General features: G+C 43.0%; 1 protein-coding gene across 1 annotated transcript in view; it reads right to left on the bottom strand.

Annotated features, from left to right (window-relative positions):
• The window catches only part of LOC104078434 (germ cell-specific gene 1-like protein), a 40,234-nt gene extending 18,769 nt beyond the window's left edge, over positions 1–21,465 (bottom strand). The window contains exons 1-3 of the mRNA XM_009580078.1: positions 21,423–21,465; positions 4,607–4,759; positions 349–460 (exon numbers count right to left, since the gene is read on the bottom strand). Coding sequence (XP_009578373.1) covers positions 349–460; positions 4,607–4,718 — 224 coding nt within the window. The 5' untranslated portion in view covers positions 4,719–4,759; positions 21,423–21,465. The remainder of the gene's footprint in view (positions 1–348; positions 461–4,606; positions 4,760–21,422) is intronic.
• Between the last annotated feature and the right edge of the window lie 5,530 nt (positions 21,466–26,995).

Raw genomic sequence — 26,995 nt, 5'->3', positions numbered from 1 at the left:
ACCCCCCCCCAAAAAAAAAAAGCTAAAAGTCTCTGAAATGCCATGGCAATTATGTACCTAAATTGAACTTTAATGAGAGTGCTCAATCTGTGTTGGTAATTGTGGCTGCTGTTTATTTACAAATGCTGTGTACCTGCTGATAGGCACAGCTGCTGCTGCACAGGCACTGGTAGCTCTCCTCTAACACCTCAACAGTTGTACGGCCATCCTGGTTTTTTGCTCCTACCATTCTGGCAGCCGGAAATTCACATGCATGTTCCTGGAAATCTGAGATGATATGTACAATCTCCCAACAGACTGATGGAACAACTCAAAAATGAAAAGATATTAACTGGAGGTGACACTTACCAGAAGGACCATCCATAGTCCCACGAATGCGGTCGCCAGTCCTCTGGCCCAAGGCTGACTGTCACTTGGAAAACTTGAGTATACATCATGTGTGCCACCATCCCCAAGAGACCTGAGAAGCAGGGATTATAATAGGAATTTTTGTGCTGATGTTTTTTATAATTCTTGAGATAGCTACTGCTGGAAGTGCCTTGAAAGCTCAAAAAAAGTCTTTGTTTGTAGTTTTATGCCTCCTATTCTACTGTGGGGAAGGGAGCTGCATGGGCAGAGGAAAGGTGTGACTGAAAGCTCGTTATTTTACATCACACTGAATTCTCAATTAAGAGGAGAGTTAAAGAAAGAAAATGGTTGAAGAAAATGTTGCACAATTAGCATCCCCACCAACCTTGCTGCTGCAAAACAGGGGTACGCCACCCACAAGTTATCTCACTTAGCCCACCGCAGACTGGCCTCAGGTAAGAGAATAAGGAGAGAGGCTTCTGTAGGCAATGCAAGATTGAATGTGTTAACACTAAACAACGATATTTTATCTGAACAGTTGCTAAGATTTATAAATTGGAACACTTATAAAACGTTTGGAAGTTACACAAGGAAGTTAAGTGAACTCAGCATTCCTGACGATGTGTGGTGAGAGGACATAGGAATACTCTTGAAGGTACACTGTTGATGATGCTTGCTTTTGTGACACCATTATATTTTGCTGAGATAACTACAGCTGGGTGAAGGTTGGACACTCTATTAGACACTCGACTCGCTGTGATGCTAGAGAACAGGGTTGCAGTTAGATCACTGAATTTGCTCTGCCGCTTAGCTGGCCAGCCCGTATTTTTACATTTAGACATCTGTCTGAGGAAAATCAAAACCCACTTTTCAAGAAGTGGTGGCCAGTAGCAGCTCTGATGCTTGGACAATTTTCTAGCTACAATAATTTGGGATGTGTCTGCTTTAGTACCTAGGTAGTGCAGAATGAAGCTCCCAGCTGAGCACACGAAAAGCGTGGGTTCAGGCAGCTGGGTAAACTGTGGGGCAGGAGCATCATTTTCCAAATACACCTTGGACCTACAGATGTCAAAAGCCCCTGGTGCTGCAATGACAGTTCAAGGCACTTTGAAATACTGGTGGTCTGCCATGGTGGGGTACAATGCGGTCCCATACCTTACACTTTGCTCCTTAAGCAAAGTTGTCATTTACTGTTACCTCTGACCATCTACTTTTTTCCACAGTTGCCCTTCCTCCATGTGGAAGATCCCGATTCTCCCTCCCCAGACCCAAATTTTGGCTTACTTTCAGAGTCTAAAGCACTTCATTAGCCTCACCAGACATGTGGGTGATTCAGGGCAATTCTGGGAGAGGGAAGTCAGGGAATGTCATGTTTGTGTTGTGTTAAGCAGGACCTTCAGCAAGACGAATGTCATATTTGATACAAACAATTGCAGAAGCTGAAAGCAGATATTTTATTCCAAGAAGCTGCGGTGATTTGCTTAGCTGCTTCATGTCAGTGTGACACACTGGAACGTTAGGAGGTGGAAAGAGCCATTCACATCGGAATAAATGATATTTCAGCAGGGTGGGCGGCCTAATGGGAGCACAGCAAACTGGTGCTTGTTTCTGGCTATATTTAATTTCCAGAATTCACTGGGAGCTTGCTGTACTTTTTAAATCAGTGGATTTCTCTCCAGCTAATAGTTATGGTATTGATCTTAAAGTTTGGGGTTTGTTGTTCCTATACCTACTGTCAGTAATTTTTCAACCTTAATAAAATATTACAGGCTGCCCTGAGACATGTCGTAGTCACTCAGAGCCATTAGGAGGTTTGACACGGCCAGGACTAGCTTCAGCAAGGCTGCTCTGCTCCGTCCTGTCGTGCGAAACCTTAATGGGGTTTTAGCAATGTTCAGACCTTTCGCTGCGTGGGAGGCTGGGATGACAGCCCACTGATACAGGTGAGTGGGAGGTCATCAGCAAGTCCTGCTGTAACACAGGGACCCCAGTGAAAGCATGGCATTTATTGCTTTATCTGCCTAACGGCGGGGAGGGTCGGGGGTGGACAGGTACCTGGCTGTGCTGTCAGAGGCATTATGCCATGTACAAGCTGTAACAAACCAATGCAAGTCTTTCTTTTATTGTGCTGCTTCACGCACTTGTGGTTTGGTTTGTTCCTCATGACACCCATCGGTTTGGTCTATTTTAGATATGCCTTGCCAAGTTCTCCATGGGGATATCCTGTGGTACTTTTTGTTGTACATTTAATGGTCACATTTTTGATAAAATGACCTGCCTGTAACGTACATCAACAAATGCTGTGTTTACAAGATCATCTTTTCCTCCAACTGGCTGCTTAAGGCTGAACAAAGAGGACAAAAAGCCTGCATGTCCACCCACCCGGGGTCCAGGGCAACAGATGCTTGGAGGTGGATAACCCTGATAACATGGTGGACTGGAGTGACTGGAGTGGATGGGAGTGCAGAAACACTGGCCATTTATAGTTGGCTTGAGATCATTAGTCTTGCAGGGCCAGAGCTGTTTCTAGGTGTCAGTAATGGGAGAGCTTAAAGAATTAAATTTGGAAAAGACAATATATTTTAAGGCATTTTCAAACACCTTTACTAAAAGTATTATTTGTGGACTATATCACATTAATTAAAATGCTTTATTATAAATATTACATGAGAGACATATGTGAGTTTTTAAATTTGCATAAGGTTAAGAGGAATACCAAAATCGCGATCTTGTGGGGTTTTTTTAATGACTCATAAGAGGTTAAGAAAGAGCAATAAGTGGCCACACTGTTAGGATAATTTTTCCTAACCATTAGATGTTGAGCTATGAGAATATGAAGATCCCATTGCACTTTTAAGAGGGAACTCTAGCATGAATTTAATGAGAAGTGTGTTGCTCCAAGGCAAAGTCCTCTTCGTTAGCTAATTTCTATTAAGCTGTGTCATTATAAATATGCTAAGCTTAAAAAAATACGCTTTTCTTCTTTCCTCTGATATCTCCTGTCACTGAAAATAACAGCTAGCAGTGTTTTGTTTTGTTTTGTTTTTTTCCTTCGTCCTACTTTTCTATCCCTTTTCCATGTAAAGTTTTAAAGTTTATGTTTGACACATCATGGCAATGTACTTATAATGGGGGAAGGACAAAATAAAAACAGAAAGATGGGTAGGAAAGAAAACTTCATCATTCTTACAAAACTTTAAAACTGCAGTTAATGGTGAAGAGAAAGAGAAACAGCATGGAAATAATTGTTCGAATGCTGAAGAATTCCACATAGTTTGATTTTGAATATTGAACTGACTTTTTAAAAATCCAAATTACATCCAAAGCTGAAAAATATGCTTTGGCAGTTTTTGCCAGATATTTTTGTCCTCTCAGCTCTACCTCTGATCTAAGTTTTATACCACTAACTGTATTTTACAATTTGAAGCTATCCCTGAAGATACAACCCCTTCACAGAAATGTACACTGCCTGTTATAATCTCTTTCAGCTTGAAATACAGCAGAATAAAATGCACTTTATTGCCGAAGTTCTTCCTGCCAGAGAGGTCCATGCAGGAGTGCTCACAAAAGCCAGCTGTGGCTGGTTGCTCGTATAAATCCTGGGTAGTGGAGTTTTCAGCCAGCATAGAAGTGAAGGGGCACTTAATGACATGGTTAGATTGGATAACTTCTTTTAGAGAAGTGTATTCCTCAAGTTCATTTGCTGAAGGGCTCCAAGTACAGACCGAGCATGAAAATAGCCTGAAACAGTTGTTCTGAGAGATGTACCTGTCCCCAGATTCCCCGTGGGGTTGCTCTAAGTGCGATTATTAGAACCCTTTTCATTCTCAATTTTGCTAATGAACAAGATGGGCTTCTTTCTTTGGTTTGAAGCATCAAGCCTTCATCTACTCTTATGATTAACACAGAAAAAAGAATTTTCAAAACTATATGTTTTTCATTTCCTATTGGATTATCAGTGTGATGATGCTGAAAGCAGAGGCTCAGGCTATGGCTATGGTAATGGCTGTGCGGGCTGGGGGAGGCTAATTACTCCATTGCCGTTGCGAAATCAGGACTATGTATTTTCACTTCTCCCTAGCAAGAGGCAAATTTATCATGTGGTCCTTGCTCCAAGGGAACAAAAAATTGTCGTGAAAAATGTGATAGCGAAATGGGCATAAAAGAGCCTATTAGACCCCAGTTTTTATTCTTTCAAAGTTTTAGAATTTTGCTCTGTCGTGGCTCCTCGGGCAAAAGGGAAAGGGAAGGTTCATACCTGAAAGCACAGTGAAGACAGCAGCAAAGGCATTTAACTTGAGCCCATCGATCACACTGCTTGAATGAAAGAGCTCGAGGCACATAAGGCTGAATCCGACGACTAACAGCATGATGTATAACACCTCAGATACTACTGATAGCCACAGGACACCTGCAATGCACAAGAGCAGCAACCAGTCACTTATTTGGTCAGTACTTTCAAGAGGTTAAAGTTGGTAAAAAATAATTAGGAAATCAGGAATATCTAGGAGTCACTGTGTATTGAAGAGCAGCAGGGTGGTAAAGATACTGCAAGAAGAACAGGCTGTTTCCTAAGATCTCAGCTTGGCTAAAGAACCTCTCTGGGTATATCTAGAACATCTTGGCTCCTCTGACCCAAACCATAGGACACAGAATCCATTTTCCCTCCCTGTCATGGTTTAGGTGAACAGAATCTAGCACACATGGTGGTGATGGCACATAATACCTTACAGTATATGTGCTGGTGGGAGATGAACAGGCTTGGATACCTCTTTTTCACAAGGCTGTTCAAAGAAAATGTTTTCAGTCCAGGTTTTAAAATGCTTATCATAGAGTAATGTTGGGCCTGTTATTAGAAACTGGTGTCCTGCGGAATGACTGTTCCCACTTGGGGTGTTTGCATCCACTGCACAGATCTCCGCTGCCGGGACTGATAGGAAAACTGCCAGAATACCGGTGGGGTGGAGCCAGTCGTTGATAACATACTCAGGAGAAGAGCTGCAGATACAAAATTTGGTCTGCCTTCTGTTTTCTCAACCCCTAGGTACAACCCCTCCAGTGAAGGGCAGAGTTGCTGTGCCCCGTTTGCAGGACTTCGGGGTTGTGCCCAGGTAAGCGGGTCTGGCAGCGTTTGGTAGTGGCCAACTGAGACCGATTCATCTGCTGTAGATGCTACATTTGGAAATTTCAGCACAAAGCCTCTAGCAGGATCTGCTGTGTCTTTTAAAGTCACCAAGCCATGGGGTAAATTTGAGAGGATGGTAACAGATGATAACAGTGAGTCCCTGCCAGATTTCCAATCGCTGTTTCAGCACGAGAATCTGCTAGAATTCCTCAGTACATTTGCTAACCTGATTGCTAGAGAATTCTGGAAACAATGAGCAGTGATGGAAAATTTCAGCCTAAGCAGTTGAAACATGGAAAGTTAAGCATCTGAAGACAATGGCTTATATTAGAAAATGTTAGCTGTAACCATAGAGACTGCTACAGGCTTCACTTATATTAATACATTCTCTCCTCCCTGTAAGAACATATGTGTGATAATGCCTATAGTTGAGCTTATCAAACCAGATACGCAGTCTCACTTTTATCGAATATTTGAGTGTCCTATTAGTGACCAGGATGATCCCGGCTCACATTTTGCCTGGGAACTTGTCTTTATAATTGCATCTAATTAATATGTGCTATTCGTTGTTGCCACCCTATCTGACCTTTTGAGTTTTTAAACAATACTACAGAGATAGTAATAAATAAATCTTTTAATTTCTCACAGTGACTGCGTGTGGAATATTGCATCTATCAACAGCAAACAGCTGTTTATCTCACTCCTATTAGTCAACTTGGTGTCAGGGCAACTGGCACGCTTTTCCAAAAAGAAATATGAGTGAGAAGCAGCAAGGGTGTTGTTCTGCAATACAGCAGGATTAAGAAGGGATTTTGCCTCATTTTCTCATAAACAGAAGTTCCTATGACAAGAGAATGATAAAATGGTTTGAGTTGGAAAGAATTAGATTATGCGAACCTGACCTACAAACTGAGGCAGCAGAGAGCCCTAACTAACGAGTCCTAATTCATAAATGTCTCAGCCCAAACTTGAAAGAGTAATATACAACATATCTGCCCAGATGTTTATCGCCCTGTTTCAGCTCTTGAGGCTGCTCACTGCTGGTATCTACAGACAAGGGCAGTGCTGTAGGAGTCACTGCAGTGCAAGGCTGTGCTGTGGCTCTGTCCTCTACTTCCTTGGGTGAAGAACTGGCTGAAGGGTCGAGCTCAAAGAGCTGTGGTCACTGGGGTAACATCAGGCTGGTGGCCAGTCACCAGTGGTGTTCCCCAGGGCTCAATTTCAGGGCCAGTGCACTTCAATGTTTTTATCACTGGCCTGAGGATGACAGGAGTCGAGTGCATGCTAAGAAAGTTTGCTGATGATACTAAATTAAGAGGAGATGTTGAGTCCCTCAAGAGTAAAGAGGCCTTAGAGAGAGATCTTGGTAGATTTGAGTGCTGGGAAATCAGCAACAGTATGAAATTTAACAAGGACAAATGCTGGATTCTACACCTGGGACAGCATAATCCTGGATGTACGTATAGCCCGAGGGACAAGATGCTGGAGTGCAACCCCGCAGAAAGGGATCTGGGGGTTAGGTTGATGGCTTGGGGGTCCAGTTGATGTACTTCAGCTGTATACAAGTTTTATCTATTGCCCACTTACGAAACTGTGCTTGAAGCTGGATGCTGTAGACACAAGTGTAGCGTGCTTGAGAAATAACAGGAAGCTGAAGAGATGCACACATGGCTCTATGGGAGGTTCCTGGTTAACATGACCAGAAGGCAAGTGAGGGGACACTGCTAGAGGCAGCCTTGTGCACATTCAGAGTGACAGGAGGGCTCTGGGAGGTGAGGGTGGAAGGCCCCGCTGGTGTTCTTTATCCTGCTGGTGAAGCAGAAAGGCACAGGAGGAAGGAACACCTGACGGTGTGGCTGGTGTCACAGGGAATGCTTTGGTTTCTGTAGCCACAGGGCCCTCTTCCAGGACCAAGGACTGCTGAGACACCTGGTCAAATGGGACACGAGTGGTTTTGCCAACAGGATAACCTTGCAAGGAGATCTTCAAACCTGATACGCTGGAGAAGGCTTGTCGTAATTTGAAGAGCTGTGAGGGCATGGGGGACGGTGAGGAAGTGACAGGGGCATGGCGTAAAGGTAAGGTAGAGCGAGCTTCACCTTCTCATCCTGTAGAAGAGACGACGAAGGTCTTGCTGTCTACAGCTACCTAATGGAAGGATATAGAGGAGACAGCCAGACTCCTAGAGCTGAACAGCGGTAGGATAAGAAAAAATTCGCAACATCAGAAATTCCAGACTGAGCTAAGCAAAAAGGTGGTCAAACACGGACAGAGGGGCCCAGTGAGGCTGTTGGATCTCTGTCCTTGGAGACATTCAAATCTCCACTGGACGTGGTCCTGAGTAGCTGGATCTAATGGACATTCTTCTGCAGGGGCTTGGACTAACGGCTCCAGAGGCCCCTTCCACCCTAAATCATTCTATGATTTTTTAATTGCACAGTTGCTAGGTCTGATGTGCTGGGGTTGCGGCTGCAGGGAGGAAGTTCGCTGGGGTAGGGATAACTGGAGTAGAAACGGAGTTGAACTATGGCTCTGATGAACGGCTCGAGACATGAGTTTTGCTGTCCTGTGAAACCTTTTTCCAATGAGACACAAAGACTGGATGAGTTTCCCGTGGAAGGCATAGGCAATCATTTCTTTTTTTGGGGCCTGTTTCTATCTGGAAAGGAACTCTATGTCTAACTCTCATGTCTAATTTCATGGTGTACACTGAATATCTGCTCTGTGCCTTTTTAATATACATTTATTGTGGGGGAAGGTAAGTCATACATGTAGTATTTGCATAGTTCAGAGTATGTCCTGTCCTGCCTGCGTTCATTTTGAATTTCATCTGAAATAATAACAACCAGAAAATGCAAGCTATATCTGGATTTTGCATCTTCCTGGGGCTGCCAGAAGCAGAACAGTTGATTCAGGTTATTAATTCAGGAGACAGTGTCTTTCTGTTCTGTGTTGATGGCAAAGTGGTCTCCCACTGCTCTTCTCTCAACATGAGATTCATGAGGCAGTCACTTGGCATCACTTACTTCCACTTACAATCTCTTACAGCCTCCTTCCTGCAAAGTAGAGAGCTCCTTCTCTTGAGGAGACCTCAGTCATTCCAGGTGACGGGGATTTCTCTGCTGTCACCTTTTCTGTCTGTCTCAGTTCCCACCAGCCTGTGTCCTCTGCTCCAGGGGTTTGTCTGGCCTAACTCAGCTTTTGTGAAAAAATCTTTCCTTCAGAGTCAGCAGTTGATTCATTTGGAGATTCCTACCTGGATGGGCTGTATCTGAGGGTCTGTATTCTTATAAATCACCACCTTTGTCTCATTTTTTCTCTGCTGTCACCTTTTCTGTCTGTCTCAGTTCCCACCAGCCTGTGTCCTCTGCTCCAGGGGTTTGTCTGGCCTAACTCAGCTTTTGTGAAAAAATCTTTCCTTCAGAGTCAGCAGTTGATTCATTTGGAGATTCCTACCTGGATGGGCTGTATCTGAGGGTCTGTATTCTTATAAATCACCACCTTTGTCTCATTTTTTGGTTTTTGTCCAGTTTATGCTTTTTCCTTGCCTGTTCGTCAAACTGACTGTTACGTGTGCGGAGAAGGTGCTGTGGGTTTGTGTACAGAGCTCAGCTGGGACGCGCCTGTCATGCCAAGGACGTTCCTTGGTAATGCAGAAAGATTTCAGGTTCTGACCTGCCTCCTCCTCACTATGTGCAGCATTTGTCAGACGCTGTGTCAACCCTGCGCACCTTGTAGGAAACAATGCTGCGACATTGCGGCGGCAATGTGAGACCTCCTAGGAAAGGAGAGCCTATTACTTTAAAACAAAACTAAATCAAAACTGATTTCACTTACACTTCCGTACACACGTTCTCACAAGCACGAGTATGTGCAAGGAGTCCATCCAGCATACTAAGACACACGTATTCAGTCAATCTTTCTTTCCAGGATTCCCTGAAATAATATAGAGGATGCCGCTGTCAAGTCCTCCTCATGTCTTCTGGGCTTTTTGCAGGTTAGCAAAAATGTGCTAGGTTTGCGTATTCATTTTTGTCCTGGCTAGGAGCTGACAGTGATCTGTCTTGCTGTCCTGTCACGTCTCTGTTACACATCGTGGTTTACTTGTTGTCCTGTATCTCCCAACCTGCTCTGAGAAGCTGCAGGTAGATGAGCACTAGGATCTTGATGACCCACTAATCTTGGTACCATCAACACCTGCTATTCTAACATGCCTTATCGTGCTGTTTTTTACTCTGGTGCTTCTACACCAACCAGTCTATCACGTCCTCGACAGTGTTCCTGACAATGACAGGGTTACTTTTCTGTACTGTGGGCCACTTTGGATCTTTGCTCCTGCCCCACAGCTATTCTGCTCTATGTCACAGGTGGGATTGTTCTGAAGCTGAGCACCACAGACTGTGGAGCTGTTCCTGAAGGTAAAGGGGTCACCATCTTCAGGACAACCTCCTTGCAACGTGAAAGCTGGAAGTACAGGACCTGGGCTGAGCTGCTCACCTGGAACTTGAGATGGCAAAGCTGGGACTCACTGAAAAATTTCACGTAAGTCAACTTACATCATAGGACTCCTACCTCATCATACCACCTCCACACCATCTGATCTCAAGACAGGTTGCTTTGCCTAAAATGTGAAAACATAGCCCTGCTGAAAGCACATTTTTCATCTGTGCTTCTGTTGTTGTCCAGAGATTCTGATTTCGCAAGAAGGTCAGTAAACTAGCCAGGACATTACTGAACTTCTTCGTGTCTCTGAGCCATTGTTATTTCCTCAACAATGTGTTAACAGATTGTCTTCTCTGTGGAGTTCATGGTGAAAAGCATCAGTGCCACCTCCTCATGGACTTAGCCACTGAATCAGTATTGCTACAGGCCAAGGAAATTCATTTTCCAGCAACCCCAAGTGAAGTGAACATACTCTTCATCGTGACTGAAAAGATAACTGTTACCCACATGATCGCTGAAATTTTAGGAACTCAAGTACATCATGAACCATCTCACAAGATTAGTCCTTTGCATTTCTGTCAGACAGTGGAGGGCAGCATCAATATTTTGAAGGAAGGTTCATAGATACGGCAAAGCTGGTGATCATGTTAAGTGCATCTGCCAAAGACGTGTTAACAAAATAATGCTGCAGACAATTCTGAATGAATGAAACAAACCGAGTATTTTTCTGACAGTGAGGTAAAGAAGCTTTATCTCAGCCTGCAGTGAGTCTCAGGGCTCCAAAGTTCTTCACAAAACTTGAATTTATTTCAAGTCAGTCCTGATCACCAGGGAAGGCACTGTAAATGAACATGCTATTACCTCTCACCAAGGAGCACTCTGAGTCAGGAATCTCCAATGCTGACTTTTCTTTGAAATAGGAATTCCGAAAAAAGTCATAGAAATTCTGCTTAGAAGAGCTCAAGGCATCATACCACATTTCAGTGAATTCCTGATTAAGGAATCCAAAGAATGGTGTGGTTAATGACTTCCAGGAGTTTTGAGCTGATTTTGACTGTTTGGTATCTAAGCTAAGAAGTATAAATGTGAAACTGGGTTAACTGCAGCTGTTATCATGGGTTGTTCTGTTGGTTTGCATCTGGCCTTTTCCCTTTGGAGTAAGAAAAACTAAGGACAGTTCACAATACCCTGAGCGAAAATAGGTATCAAAACATCAAGTTTTCTTGGTTCAAATCCACTGCAATTTCCTGTCACAAAAAAGCAACAGCTGCTGACTCCAGTTTTTCTGTGAGAGCACTCTGGTTAAACCGACCTCAAGAATGTCAAGAAATTACTGACCCGCGCTTCTGTGCTCTTTCCCCACAACGTGCAAAGATGATTCTTAGTTGTCTTCTACTGCATTATTAAAGCCATTCTCAGATCCGTTAGCAATTCGGACTGAAATAACAAGAACTTGGTTACCATCTGAATGAGGCTATGTGGAGGATAATAAAGAAGCATTTGCTGCATTTGCTGCATTTGTTTCTGGAACTACAAAGTTCCATAATTTCAATTACTGTTGAGCTTCTGAGATTAATACAGCCAACAAACCAGTTCTAGAGAGTTAAAATACGCATCTATACCTCCTACCACCTACAGTCACATGCAGCCGTGGAGTTTTATGCTAAATATGTATGATTGTAAACTTGTTGACAAATTGGAAAAGTTGATTTGCGGTGCCAGCTCAGTATGCCAACAGTTTCTGATGCCAGATTGTGAGGTCCTATCTCCAGATGAAATAACGATATTGAAATCCCCTCTTGGCTGCTTCTCTGGGCTGGTCAGGTCATGAAAATGACTGTCAAAGATCCAATATTAGTACATGTTCTCAAAGCAACACTGAAGAGGTGGCCAACAGAGAAATTGCTGTTAGAGTTCAAAGCATTTTTAATCCATAAACATGAGCTGTTTGCTCGTAAAGGATCTCTTCTGGGAAAATAATATTGCTCTCCCTGAAGGAGATTGCTGAGTCATGTTAACAATGTTATATGCAGCATAGGCAGGAATTGTGGGCATGAAAATGTTAGTCATGCATTTTGGCTAGTGGCTTGGAAATTATGCCAGCATAAAAACCCCCATAAATGAATGTATTACCTGCCAAGCTATGTGAGGCTGCTGAAAGCCCCAGCGTTCCCTGAGCAATGCCCAAGAAGCAGTAGTCCAGAGTCTGTATTGATTTCTGAGGGCCCTTTCAAACAGAAAATCAGCTTCCTAATTGGGGTAAACTCGTATTCAGAATGCCTCAGTGGGATTTCATCCTCCTTAGAAACACCTACTGCCTCAGCCTCTGCTCCCTGCTGAAGATGATCTGCGGTTGCTGCTTACAGCCCTTCTAATAGCAGAACTGCCCTCCTGGCCCATGAGTTGACCTAAGCAGCCTCATTTGAACTGCCACACTGTGCCATGCTGTCCCCGAGCAGGTAGCCAGACTGGACGATGGTGCAGAGAGCCAAAGAGATCTTGAAAAGGTTTATACTTGCCAGGTGCCTCATAACTCAGTGTTACACATCTGCTCTGATAGCCAGAGTCTGTCTGAGCTACGATGAGACACCGTCTCAAGTCACTGCTCTGTCAATTCAACCTTGATCTGGCTGAGAAATTCTGATACAAGCAAGTAGAGGCTTTGGGGTTTTTTCTACATCACATTTCATCGTATGACAAAAAACCTCTGTGTGCTAGAAATAGTGGAGCTGAGCAATGTGGGCTCCTGAATAACTATTGAGATTATCGCACCTAACCGAGATGAAATCCAGAGCACTGCACTCAGAGGACAAGCCGGGTGCTGCATTGTTGAGCAGCTGAAGAGACATCAGTGTCCAAGCAACACTGTCCTGGAGAGTGTGCATCCTTCCTACCTCATTGGCATCGCTGCTGGCCCCAGACACTGATGCTGTTACTTGAGGAAGAAAGTGCTCCTGTTAGCCCATGGTTCACAGTCATTGTCCCCAAGATCCCTGCACTGCTGAGCAACACAGGGAAACCACAAGAAGCTGTGACAGTCAACTGGAGAGATGTCATCCAACGTGGGAGGAAAAGAACCATGTATGAGGGCAAAACTTGGGTTTGGGTGGTGTGAATTTGCGTGGAGGAGGCCATGGTGCAGGTGTTGTTCTTTCTTTATGCAAAAATATTTCATTGTTATTCTTGCTCTCCATGCATGATGCAGCAGCCAGGGAGACGGGGGAGTTGTCACCGTTGTTCATGTCACCAGCAACAAAAACTTGTGTTCCCTTGCCTTTGACAGCTCAGGTCTGTATGTCCTGCTTTATGAACGTAACACTTGCATTGGAGATGGCGGGGAGAGCACCTGTGTACTAGATGGGAATGGTTCCTTCTCCTTGGTTTGCTTTTTGATGATGAAGCTCTAAGTCCTCTCTGTAAGATGCTGTGTTAGACCTAAACAGTGTGTGAGGGACCCCGAACATATCTTCTTAGTCACTGAAAGATTGGGGGCAGGCCCTTCTTGTCACCCTCCTGGGAAAGGGAGCAGAGATTGCTGTGGAAGGAGTCACCCTAACGGTCCTCGTGCACTTCCCTATTCCTTATTGATCTAGTTCTTAGGAAAACGCTGATCATCCATAGCCTGTGGCGCCCACGATGGTCTGCAACATCAAGGAAAATCTAGTTATTTCTTTAATACTCAATTCCAGAGGTAGTAGCATGATGCCGCGAGCATACTGGCAGCTGCAAAACACGTAGTAGGTGCTGGTTTTTATGGGGAGTGCTCCGTAGACCCTAATGGGTGTTTGGTTTTCTTGCACTACTGATTTTTAAGACGTTCTGTTTACCTATGTGAAATGACATTTTCTCTGCATTTTTGGTCCCATCTGCTTTGTTCCTCCTGGTCTATATTCGCTGTCCCTATGTTCCTTGTCTCTGGCTGTCATCGCTCTGCTTTTCCAGACTTACCCGCTATGTTGGAACTGACACCTGGATCTCACTTTAATCTCTCCTCTTCACATTCAGTGCAAGAGAAAAGAGAGGAAAAAATACACAAGTGGGTACCCATTGAGAAATGTTATGCATCTTATGTGGGAAAAGCATTAAAGTAAGCTTAAAAGGGCCACGTAAATCTCACACTTTCTCTTCCAGTTGCATTCTGATGTTTTAGTCATTTGCTCATCTCTGCTGCTCCAATACCGGGAATTACAAGCCAGAAATATTGGAGTGATCAATAAAAAATGGTGAAAGGAATAAACATTGAGCATGCTGTTGTGGCTGGCGCAGGGACTCAGCTCTGAGCAGTCAGCCCATCTGTTGGTTAATGCAGTCTCATAATATCAGACCATCTGCCTGCTCCTCTTGCGCTGCACTGTAAAAAAACTGGGAGGAGAGAAGTAGACCACAAAGCTATGAGAGACATTCCTCCAAAACAAAGTAAGCTTCATGATCCTAAAAGCCATCAGAGATACCTAAAGCTATCTGTTATCATAAAACAACTAAGACAGTCAAGATGGATAAAGGGCAGCACCTAGACAAGAGACTGCAGTTTGCAAAACATGAGAGACCATATGATAAACACAGTCACCTGAAACTGCTGAGGTGAGAGAAGAAATGCTTTGATGCTGTTTAGCGTCAGTTCTTCATTGGTTTCTTTATTTTGAAAGGTAAGGTGGAGCTGTGAGCTGAATGAAATGATTCTCTTCTACATGATGATGTGTTTTCTGTGACTTTTGATGGTTCTGACATTGAGCTTGGTTCTGAATTTAATCCTGTGTATGGCACTGAGCGGACTGTGGATTATCTTTGTGCCTATATTTTGTTTTTCCTGGTGTGAAAACAGTAGAGTAATATAGTGGAAAAGACCATGAAAAACACTCTAAAGCAGGACTACCCCATATGCCTTAATAAATATATTTGGGCTAAATGGAGCTACAGTGCAGGCTCCGTGGTGTACTTCCATCCTCAGCTCTGGGCTGAGAAACGAATTATGTTCAGACCTTGTGGCTAGCATTCCCCACGGCAGAGAATCCGTGTTCTCCATGCCTTTGGCATCACTGGCGTGAAAAGCAACACTGTTGCTTCCTTTTAGGAACTACGAATTTAGCTTGAATTCTGCTTTTAATCATGGCTTCATCTTTGTATATCTAATTAGCTTTTAAAAATAACTTCAGTGATTCATAATAGATGTGTAAGAGAAGACAGATAAAATGTTAGTAACACATTTTTTTCCCGCATACTTAATCATAACTCTCCTAATACAAGTGCACAGGTACTTGTCTGTGTGGGTACGCATATACCTTATTGCAGATATATTAAGAATAATGTAAGCAGAATGTTCAAGAAGACAATGGGGACTGTTTTGGAAAGTGTACGATTCTTGTGGGAGACCCAGTTACATTTCTTTTCTCTGGCTGCAAGTCTCTAAGTGGTCCTTTTAGAAAATCTATCCTCTTTTCTTCTTCTTAGGAGCAGCTACCCAGTACACAAAAAAGGAGGTTTGTTTTTTAAGTTGCCTGGTACGAGTTTCATTTGCCTTTTCTCCAGCCCGAAATCTGTTCTGTGTTGTCCTTCTCATACAAAAAAGTATTCCCTATCTTTGACCACAACTGTCAAACCCTCCTCTCTATCTCTTTAAATCTTATCATAACTTTTTTGAGCTGGGGTTGGCAGGGGAGGATAAGAGGTGCACACAGAGTGCTGCGGGTGGGTGCATCATGAATACATGTGGTGGCATGGTGACTTTTTTGTTTTGTTCTTCATTTCCTACAATGATCCTAATATTTCTTTTAATCTTTTCTTAATCTCTGCAGAGCAGTGAATTAGTGTTTTCATAGAAGTGTCTGTCATCGCTCCAAGAACTCTATCCTGAGGGGTAAAAGCTAATTCAGAACCCATCACTATATATGTAAAGGTAGGATTACTCTTCATGTTCACCACTTTGCGTTTATCAACACTGAATATTATCTGCCATTTTCAGTCATTCAGTGACTGAGAAAGAAAGATTTCTGAATAGCTTAGAAGCCTGTGGTGTATCTAGTATCTTTAAAGTTTTCACACTCCATTTGTCCTTTTAGCTGAACCTTTTAATTTCTTTTAATTAGCTCCTGTTTTTCTTGCATTCCCTTCTTCACACTGTTTTTAAACTTCTATTGCTTTTGCAACAATGCTGAATTTGTCTGTTAGTCACAAATACAAGGTAACTCTTACTAACATTTGGAAGCAAGCTCCCCGCACCACTCAGGAATAAGTCAAGGGTTGCAGGTTTCCCAACTAATTTCTCCATGCTCATGAAGTTTTAGTCTCTACATTATACCGAGCATGACATTTTCTGTCTGTGCATAGGGTTTTGAAGTTTACTCCTCCTGTTTTGTTTTCTCTCCTTATATCTTCTCTGATATCAAGTTTAACCCTGCTACTGCAAGCCGCCCTAATGGGTGATCACTAATATAATTCTGTAATTTTTATCTGAGCATGGAATCCATCCATAGAGATTGTGTTGCTATTAATGACATTACCTTGTTATTCTGATTCAGCTTTAGTACATGACATCTGCTTTGTCTTTCAGTGTAATCAGTATCAAGACGTTATTGTCCCACTAATTATCTTTCTCCCATCAAATTTCTGGTACACCTATTATGTCAGTATCCATTAAAATCAGGCATCTAGTTTCTCTCCTCATTAATTGCTGTTGTGGTGCTGGCTTAGAAGCATGTATATATTTGGCTCTGCTTTCTCTTTTTCCGTGCTGTGTTTAGGTGAGACTTTATTTGTTTATTTGCTGTTTGCCATGTGCTATCTTAGTTTTGCCAGCTACTTTTTAGACAATACAGAATTTTTATTGCTTCATCTCTACAGGATGCATCATCATGAGCTGTGTAGAGGACACGCAGAAGGCATCTCCTACCTCTGCCAGTACAGTCTCTAATTTAAAAAGTCCCCTGTAACATTTTGGACTGTTAAATGCTCACTAGCAATGAGCATTTTCCTTCTGCAAGGTTTTGCCTTGCCTCAACCTCCATGGTCTCTAAAAGGTCTTGTTTATTTTATGCATGTGAATTTCCCTATAAATAAGTAGAAAGCAATGCAATATAGGCAGTTGCTGGTGACCTGCTGCTTTGCCGCTCGTTGTGGGTATGATTCCACAGATACCACAGCTGAAGCAAGTGGGGTCCTATGGAGCACGGGAGTAACTTAGATCAGGTTGTACCATACCTGTAAGGAGTTTGTCCTGTGAATCCTGTCCTATGTTGGTGTGGCCATCTCTAAACTTTGAGCCAATGCTGACCTTTGAGCCTGTTCCTGAAGGAACTTCCCAACAGGACTCCTCAGCCCAGAGCACCTCTGACCAGGCATGGCAGGTGTTTGGAAAGTGCCTGAGTCACAGACCCAGTGAACACCATCCCGAAAGCTCCTGGGGGCATCACATTTCCCGCAAGCCCTCGCTCTTCCCCAGCAAAGTTCTTCCAGCACAAACGCTGCTTCCAACTGGTTTCCACTGTATATATCCCAGCCTTCACTTACACAAGGAGTTCGGCTGGTCATGACTCCTCATCCTCCGGCTCTCTGTGTCGCTGTGGTTGACAGCTGACATTTATGCATTTATAGAAGGATGCAGGAGTTCAAATCCTCACACAGTTCTAGGCAGGGGGAGAGGCAGACATGTATATGTATATAGGTGTGGTGGTATGCTAGTCAGTGAAGCCATTTATCAGATCATTTGATGGGATGTATTGCTACCTTTTGCTTTCCCTTGTGGTGCCAAGGTTTCCAGACCTTTTGGTTTCTTCCTTGTGAATGTATCCTCCAAGGCCACTTGGAAGTCCTCTTGGGCACAGATTGGAAGCAATGGGAAAGGGGAGCTGGAAGGTGCACCCAAAAGGTGTGATGAGAGGAGCAGTGTGTCCCAGCCAGAGTGATCTGGATGGGCACTGCAGCAGGGAGCTTGACAGAAAGCTGATTTAGCAAGGTTTTTAACAGCTCAAAGGGAGAGGAAAGGCTGCAAGCTGCAGTCAAAAATGGACCAAGTAGCTGAAAACTGAGTGTACTTTGTGGTGTAATGCATAAGTGTCCCTCACTAAACGGGTTACCCTTTTCTTCTTCGGACATCAGAGTACCCAGCAGGAACAAAACTTGGATTAAGTTTTGTGGAGAAGATCCCAGGAGCAATCCAGAACTGGAAGGTCCAGCCTACTGTGGCGGTTTCCTTCCAACTCCTTTTGGAAATACCTACTATCTTACTAGTCACATCTGTAATGAAAATTAGAAAACAGCACACTTCGTGGGGCCCAACAACATCTGCTCTGTGAGAGCAGATTAAAAGTCCTGGCCAAGATAACCAGCTATTGCCCTATCATCCTTTATTGATAGTGAACGGAAACTGTCATAAGAAATATTTGTGGGCACAGAAAATGTTTTTTTTCTAGTTATTATCTACCATCACCAAGCTGATTTTCGTAAGCAGATTTGGCACTAACAACCAGCAATAGCTAATAAATTCAATGTTAGGCTTATAAGGTTCTGACAGATTGTTGGCAGCTGTCTTAAATGCAGGGAAGAGCTCTCCTAGTGTGGGTTGGAAATGCTTATTTATACCATACTGTGGGTCTGTTTGCCCCCAATTTTGCTGCCTCCTTTTAGTAGATGTCATGAGTGCGATATATGGAAAGGGTATAATAGCTGATCAGAAATATAGTACCCAGCTACACTAGAGATCAGCACAAATGGATTAAAGATAGGAAGCTCAAGCTTAAGTTATTACTTTTTTACAGTAAGAATAAGAAACATTTTCATTTATGAACGCAAGATTTGTGGTAAGAGTGTAGCTAGGCCTTACCATAGATGGTTTATTCTGCTGTGAATGTTTCAGTGATTAGCTTTTCTATGCTAAGAAGGTTTTAAATATCATGCAGAGGTTTTATACTGACTTGCTGTTAATTGGTGAGGGACTCTAGAAAAGACTGGCTACACAACCAGACTAAGTTTGTTCTTAGGCTTCCTTTTAGCATGCCTTAAAAGTGGAAGATGATGTGCTCAGAGGTGTTTCAACAGCTCAGAAGTTGGCTAGATAGAGGTCTTCTTTGGATCAGGGAAAACCAACTGAAAAGAAAACTTTAGAAAGCCTGAGTGCTCAGTTGCAGTAGCAGAACATATACACATGGAGACATTTTAGATAATCGAAACCTTGAACAACCACGTTTTAGTGGTAAGTGATGCTAAGAATGTGTAGAGAAACTGGATAAGCCGAAGTCTCATTGTGCAGATAAGTTTAGTCCAAAAATTTCCAGTTACACAATGGACTGTGAAAACCACAATATATTTGTATAACTGAGCTCCACTTTTTATATTCAATGCATTTTCTCATATCTCGTTTACTTGGAAGAAGAATCAAGAATCTGTCCCAGCACTGGGTGTAATTGAGTAGTTGACAAGCCTGTGACCATTAAAGTCAATGCTGAGTGAGGGGGTGAAGAAATTAAAGGTGTAGGAAGTTCTTTCTGTCTGGAAAAGAGAAGAAAACAAGTCAAGAAGTTGAATTCTGCAGCAAAAGTAAGTTGGGCATCGTTGACACAAAATTTTCTCTTCACATGTGATGAACGTATCTCTGGACAGCACAAGACTGATGGTGAAAAATTCAGATTAACTATCTTGCAGTGTCCAACTTGATCTACAGTTGTTTATGAGTCAGATGGTCAGCACTTTCCATCTCTGACTGAGCATTCCCCTCTCTTTCTGTCAATACACCTTACAACTCCATGGCAAGACTTCAGAAATAGTTGTAAGTTTCTTTATACCGCTACACCAAAAGAACCTTCCTTCCTCAAAAAGGAAAAATAGAATAGTCTAGAAATATGCATTGACATCGTGCACCAACTCTAAAATTCAATTAAAAAAAAAATTGCTGAGAGCATTTCGCACAACCAGAAGAAATACTTAAGTAAAGCACTAAATGCTGTTTTGGAAAGCGTGTGGGTGATGCAACCAAGCATTCTGCACCATAATGAACTTTCACAGAAAATGGATAAAGCACAAAAGCCTCCCATTGCCTTTATGAGACATACTGTGCTTGTTTTGAGTCTGTCTCCTGAAGGTGTCATGCAACGCTCACTAGTCCTTGTACTGGGAAAGGCAGTGAACTACCATTCCCCAGGTTGCCTTTTCAGTTCCCCTTACATCTTTATCAATGTCCATCATATCTCCTCTCACATGCCTCTCCTTCGGGCTGAAGAGTCTTAGTCTCGTCCTTGTACAGAACCTTCCAGAACTCTGATTATCCTTGCTGCCATTCTGTGAGCTGGACTAAAAAGGACAAAATACCACACTATATTTTACATAAGTCGAAGCGCTCGGATGTATACAGTCCTCATGCAACAGGATAGTCTCTGCTCTGTTCTCAGTCCTTTCCTAATGCTTTCTAACAGATAGTTTGCTTTTTGACTGCTGCTGAGTATTGAGCTAGTGGTTTCATAAGAACAGTTATGCCCCAAGGTCCCATTTGTGTGTGTAAGATTCAGCTCAGAGCCCATTAGCAGCAGTAATCCCAGGATTGTTCTTCCCTTATGTGCATAATTTATTTAGGTTTACTTACAATGAATTTCACAGACTGTCTCTGTTACTATCTCTCTCACTGAAATACCCCACTGCTTTATTAATGGTAATTGCCCTTCTCTTTCAATTTGTCCAGCTGATCAGCAATTCAGACAAACAAATTGTTCCTTACACCACTTACTGCCTCTCTGTCAGACCCGAAGAAGGTACCGTATGCCAGGAAGGTTTTGTGATTGTCTCAAGTGATCTAACAAAATACACCGCTTCTTTGTACCAACATGAATTTTCCTCTCTCCTTTGGATGCTCCAGAAGCCCGCTGTTAGCCTGAAGGACACCGCGAGGCTCGCGCACCTCTTCAGCTGTGGGCAGAGCGCTCTGTCTTGAGCAGGGAGCAGGATGGGCTGCCCAGTTTGTTAATTGAACTCTACCCATATTTTTCATGATAAACACTATTTTGAAATATGGGTTAAACTGCTCATTTGAGAATTTACAACTCCGGTATCAGGGTAAAGAAAACCTTTGCAGCCTGCCTCTTTCTGTGCACTTGAATATAATTTTTTCCCGAGGGTAAATCAAACAAACAAGCATCTACGCGATTCCCTCTCACAAAGAGACCTTTGGTACTGTGACCGCCGTTTTCTAACCATAAAAGTCTTCATGCCTGAGGAAACCGTGTAGCATGTCCTTCCTCACTAGAGGAAGGGAAATGTCTGTGTTACAATATAAGTCTTTGTTTTCTTGAAAAAAATTCAGCTGAATGAAGAGAAAATGCATCAGAGAAACGACAGATCTGCATAAACTGAGTAAACAGCTGTCTTAAACCCTTGGTATTTGTCTCACCTGCATCTGTGTAATCTGGATGACATGTAGGTCCTTGTGTGCTTAGGAAGTCATGTTTCCCCTGGTGCTGAAGTACGACAAGAAACAATACTGATGCAATTTGTAAAATGGGAAGAAGCCTTGACTGTATTGTCTTACCTTTTTCAGAAGCCGGGGCAAGGTCAATAAAACTCCGACATTTTTCACCTTTAAAAGAAAAGGATTGTTTTAGGAGACAGAAGTTGATTGGTTTTCCTCTGCCTCCTCTTTCTGACTGGTGTTTCTGCCACTGCTCCCACCTGAGGCTCTAAGGACCACGAGGTTGTCCCACACAGAGAGCAGACATTCACCTGGGCCTCCAGCCTGGACCAAACCCGCTGTGCTCACAAGGCTGGGCTCTCCCTTAGGATACAGTCCCTTGACCAGGAGTGTGAAATACAGTTAGTGAAGGAAGTCGTTTTCTCTGATGGTTGGGTCCCTGTTGGGTCAGTGATGCTCTCTTCCAAGGCCGGGAACAGTGTTGCACTCCAGATGGAGTAGCATTGGGAGGACACAGGCCTCTTTCACCAACACTTTTGCCCTCCTCCTCCTCATCGTCAAGACAATGCCTGTGCCCCACCAGGGTCTGACCGAACCTCCCAGTGCCAGGAAGCATTGCCATGGGCACAGATGTCTCAATAGGCAGATATGACACATGTGACTAGGACAGACAAAACCTGAAGCACAAAGCAAGCTAAGCAATTGCATAGCATTTAAAAAAAAATTGTTAAAAAAGCAGGCAAATGCCTTGCTATGACCATCACAGCCCTGTGCCACTCCCTCTGCTTTGTGGCTGCTGCATCCATTTATCATTGTAAATTAAATTTCCTCTGTTTAGGACTCCACCTCCGTTTTTGCAGGCATTCTTGCGAAGCATATTGCTTCTGCGCAGGAAATGTGTCTTAAGGGTGGATGTTTTGACCTTTCTTTTTACTTCTTCAGGCAATCAGAGATTATAAAATAATTCCTCTGCTCTAGGTACACCAAGTGTGTGTTTCCTTCAATATGTGATGTTCCGAGGTGACCAATAGCCTGCCTGCCTCGAGGAATCAGAGCACAGCATGCCTGCCAGAGGTAACGGAGAAGAATCCATTTTGCCCTTTAAGACTTTAATTGATGCAAAGACAGCTTCAGGAGGAGGTTTTTTTATTAGTTTTGCTCAATTTTAATTGCACAGTCAAAAGACTGATTTAGGAAATGTGAGCCATTAAAAAAGAATAAACAGTGAAACGCTGTAGTGATGTTGAAGTCACTGTGTAATTTTTTTCTTAGTTGTAATTAATTATATGTACAAACCAATATAAAATGTTAATCTTTCTGGTGTCTTTGTTGGCAGGATTGAGATAAACGTTATCATTCAAATGATAGCTGTGCTGAAATTACAATCTATTATTATAATGCTATTATTACCACATTTATTTATTTATTGCAGTTTTAAACCTATGCTAAATATGCTAGAAAATACTGTGTACATAGTCTGCAGTCTGTTTGTCTCTGTATAAATTGCTATAAAAGAAAAGGTTGACCTGCCATTGAAATGAACCTTTCAATATCTCCATGGCATAGGGGAGGACTTCTACTCTGTGAATCCAGGCACTGTCAAGAGGACAGTCAAGAAAAGGAAGTGGCACTTGACTTATCAAAGCACCATCTCTGTTCCCAAAGAGGTAGGTAGGCCCATCCATATCTGAGCAGAAGGAATGTCAGATGAGTAAGTTATTAAGTTTTGGGGCAGACAGACTGAAAGATACCTGGGGGATCACAGAAATCACAGCATCCCAGAAACGTTGTGTTGACAGGACCCTGCAGGTCCGTTGTCCAGCCTCCTGTTCAGAGCAGGACTATCACTAATGCCTGATCAGCTCAGCTGTGACTTTGCCCAGCAAATCTTGAAATACTTCAAGGATGATGATACCCATTCTTTAGTGACTCCAGTGATGGAGCTGCTCCCCCACGCTGGTCCCAGGGCTGCACTACCCTTCTGGAGAAGTGTTTCCTTATGCCCAACCTGAGCTTCTTTAGCTGCAATGTCATCTTTGTAGTCATCCTTCCTCTATTTGTAGGGACATGAACAAGCCCATATCCCTCAACTTCTTTTCACACGTGGTGTACTTTAGGCCCCGCACCAAAAAAACAGGATAAATAGGTGGACTATAAAAGATACTTGCTGTAAGTAGGAATCATTCTCATCCAGAGACTCTGAGTTTTAGGCCATGAGGTGTGGCGGGAATGCGTTGACATAAAATCAAGGGAATATAGGGAGAGTGACCCTTAGATTTCGACTGGATATAAGCAGATTAAGCAGGATTCTAGCCATATGGATCTGTGGTGTGGGTTTGGGTTTTGTGGGGTTTTTTTCAGATGTAAGCTATTACTTTTATTGCAGTTTTATCTTAACCTGACTTCAAGCTAACTGGCTAGCACTGAGTCATCTCTCACCTGTGGTTGCAGTGAAGCTAAAGCCATATTACTGGAAACTTTAACAAATACCTGACTCTCTAGCATGTTATCCCAGGACAGCCAAAGGGGAATGGCATTTGCTACTACAGAAACTGCACAGGCTGTTCTGAGAGCTGGAGAAACACGGTAAGCCTTTCAGACACATGGTAAGGTACAAAGCCTTGCTGAAACGCCTGGGTACTGAGGAAGCGAATGGTACTATAGCGTTTGGCTATAGGTGCCTTGTCTGCAGGGCAGATGTAGAGTGTGATCACAGGCTATTTGGAGGAATGTTCATCCTCATCCTCCCTCAAATCAGCTTGCCCAGGAGACCTGGCTGTGGCCGAGTCCTCCAGTTTAAATAATATGGACAGAAAATGCTGGAGTCCAGAAAAAGGCCTTTTAGAGCCATAGCACAAAGCATGATTGTAGGTTGGAGACGGAGAAAAGCCTGGAGGGAGGTCACTTCACTTTCAATGGCTGGTATCTGGATTATGCCTGGTTTACTGCTAAAGGTTCTTCTGATGAAGAACACTTCCCTTTGTTGTCCCTGTTGCTGGAGTACTGGACACCTCTTCTCCATTTGCAATGGTAACCACTGGTAGTATTTATAGACCACATTCATACTTCAACATGCAGACATGCATCTCACTGAGAACTGAAGATGTCAGCAGTGCTTTCACTGTTCCTTTTAGGATTTATTCTAAGTTATTTTTGGGTATCTTGTATAACTGATCTCTTAAGCCCTCTTAAGTTTAATTTTAGACTTGGCAGAGTTTATCCTGCTGTGCTGCCCTTTTCCGGATGCATCTTCTCCTCGTAACCAGGCTCCTGGAGAGTTTTTTGAGAGTACAGAAAAGGCTGTTTAGAGATGCAACAAGAACAGTGTCTAGGATTCATCCCTCTGATACTCCTGCCTTCACCCAGCTGCAGCAGCAATTCTGACAGAGGACAAGGCCAGTCTCCTGCACATAACTCACATAAGAAGAAGAGGTGTGACCTGGCTTGAATGCTCTCTGCTTCCATGCAGGAGCAGTGGCCACGTATAGTGCATGTGAAGCTCTCTGGAGCTCAACAGTGTCAGGGAGCTGCTGGAGGCTGAGGAGAGAGGACTGATCGACCACCTAAACATCAATAAGAGAAAAGCACTTGGTACTGGCTTCTTCTATGGCTTCCCAAGGGTGAGGTAGAAACATCATCTATGCAAGTCCTTGCAAGTGCATTCCCCCATAACCAGGCTGGCTCTGCATGGGCTCAGTTGTGTTTCTGCTGGGCTTCCTGAGAAGGGGGCATGGGTCACAGGGGCCTGTAGGTCTGGATACCAGCACCTGGAAAGCCCAAAATTTGTGTGTGTTTTTCTTTAATTAATCCTAATTAATTAATCTAATCCTGCATATCTGCATGTTTGTGTATTTGTAATTCGCTAGGGAACTTCAAACTGAACCAGCCAGAGAGTGGGAGGAGACATATCTGGAAAGACCCAAGGTCTGAGTGGGTAGGTAAAGGTCTTGAGGTCTTGGTATGGATAATAGACTTAGAGCCCATGATAATAACTGAGGGACCATTAGTGTGATGTGCTTGTGCATCTACAGAGGGAAGGGGTGTGCATGTTTCACTAGTGATCTTCAAACCTGCTCAGCCAGAAAGGAGGAAGAGGCACGAGCTTGCTGATGGGAGTGATGATGTTGTTTCTGTGGGTGCTGGTAAAGGCACAGCTCTCTTTGGGTTGGTCTGTGTGGCCGGCCACATTAGTGTCATGCATGCTTGTACATGTGTGTGTGCATGTGTGTGTGTGTGCACCTGCATCTTGAATATGTGCCTAGCCTGAACTGGGAAGGACACCAGCAGCAAAGAGACAGGGGAGGAGAAATTCCCTGGCTATTAAAGTCCCCAGGGTTCAGCTTCCCGGGAGCGTGCACAGCTTTTCCTCAGACAGGCTCATTGAGACTTTACCCATTTCACGGCTCTGCAGCTGTGGAAGCTCCTGCAGCACTGCAGGTCAAATGTTTTCCAGCTCCTCAGTAGTTTCTACTGAAGAAAACTCAGCTTTGAGCTTCTGCGTGTTCTTAAAGAAGAGGGTACAGGAAGATGTGTATTTTACCACTGCCTGAAATGAAAAACTGGAAAGCTTTAAGCTTTTCCACTTTAAAAGGTAGAAAGTTTTGAGAGTTTGAGTTTGTTGCAAAAGAACAGTAGTATAGCATTCAGATTTAAAAACAACCCCAAAAGGGAAAAAGATTGTGAGTTATCTCACCAGAGGTTGAGAAACTGAACAAATGTTCATGTTACTTGGAACTAAGAGAAATATTGATGGGCAGCAGCTATAAATGACAGCTGTCGGAGTGAGAGAAAGCAATTTTTTTCATAATTCAAGACATATTTTAGTGTAATTCTGAACTTGTTTATTTTCCAGAAAAAATATCGGTCCAGAAAAATCAACATGGTCAACTGGAAAATGTTGATTTTGCAGATTAATACTTGATTTTTCATTAGAAAAAATTCAATTAAATACTCTGTCTGGGATCAGTTTAATCAAAAGTGGAATATTTCATTCGTTAATTAACCTGATACAAGTCAGTTTGAGTGAACTCAACCTGTATTTTCTCTAGTGGCATACTTTATTTTACTGAAGTTGTGTTGCAGTCCTCAGCCTTGTCTAGGCTGGAATCCCTTGAGGGTTATATCTTTTTTTAGACAAATACAATGATTTTACTCTCAGTAGATGATGTGGGATCTCATCAGAATCACATGACTCCAGATATAATTGGAAAGATAAAGATTTGGGAAAAAAGGGGACCTTGTCTTTTGTAGGCTGGGAGCCAGAGTGTTACTAAAAGGGAATGCTGTTTAAATGAAATTTAATCATTTAAATTTCCATCAGAACTGTACTCTTGAATTCGTAAAATTTTATGCAGAGTGAGTGAATACAGACAGCTTTTTCTTTTTTTTGCAGGATGAAAAGCAGAGTTGTAACAGAGATCCTTCTTTCAGTCAGAACTACCGGATTTCTTTTAAGTCAGATTAACTAGAATATTTTGAAACCGTGTGGTTGGAAGACATACAAACTAGGATTTTTCAGAGTTGTTTTTATTTTGCTGCCCTGGTTATTAATGAGACATTTATCACTGGCTCAGAGAGGAAAGAATTCGGGAACATAGGACTAATAAGTATGATCCAGGACACCAGCTTCTGGTCCTTGCTATTACAACAGCCATACTATAAACTTAGAATAGAATCACAGAATCATTTAGGTT

The sequence above is a fragment of the Fulmarus glacialis genome, unplaced genomic scaffold (genome assembly GCF_000690835.1).
Source record: "Fulmarus glacialis isolate BGI_N327 unplaced genomic scaffold, ASM69083v1 scaffold5046, whole genome shotgun sequence".
Taxonomy (NCBI): Eukaryota; Metazoa; Chordata; class Aves; order Procellariiformes; family Procellariidae; genus Fulmarus; species Fulmarus glacialis.
This window is presented reverse-complemented; position numbering and strand designations above follow the sequence as displayed.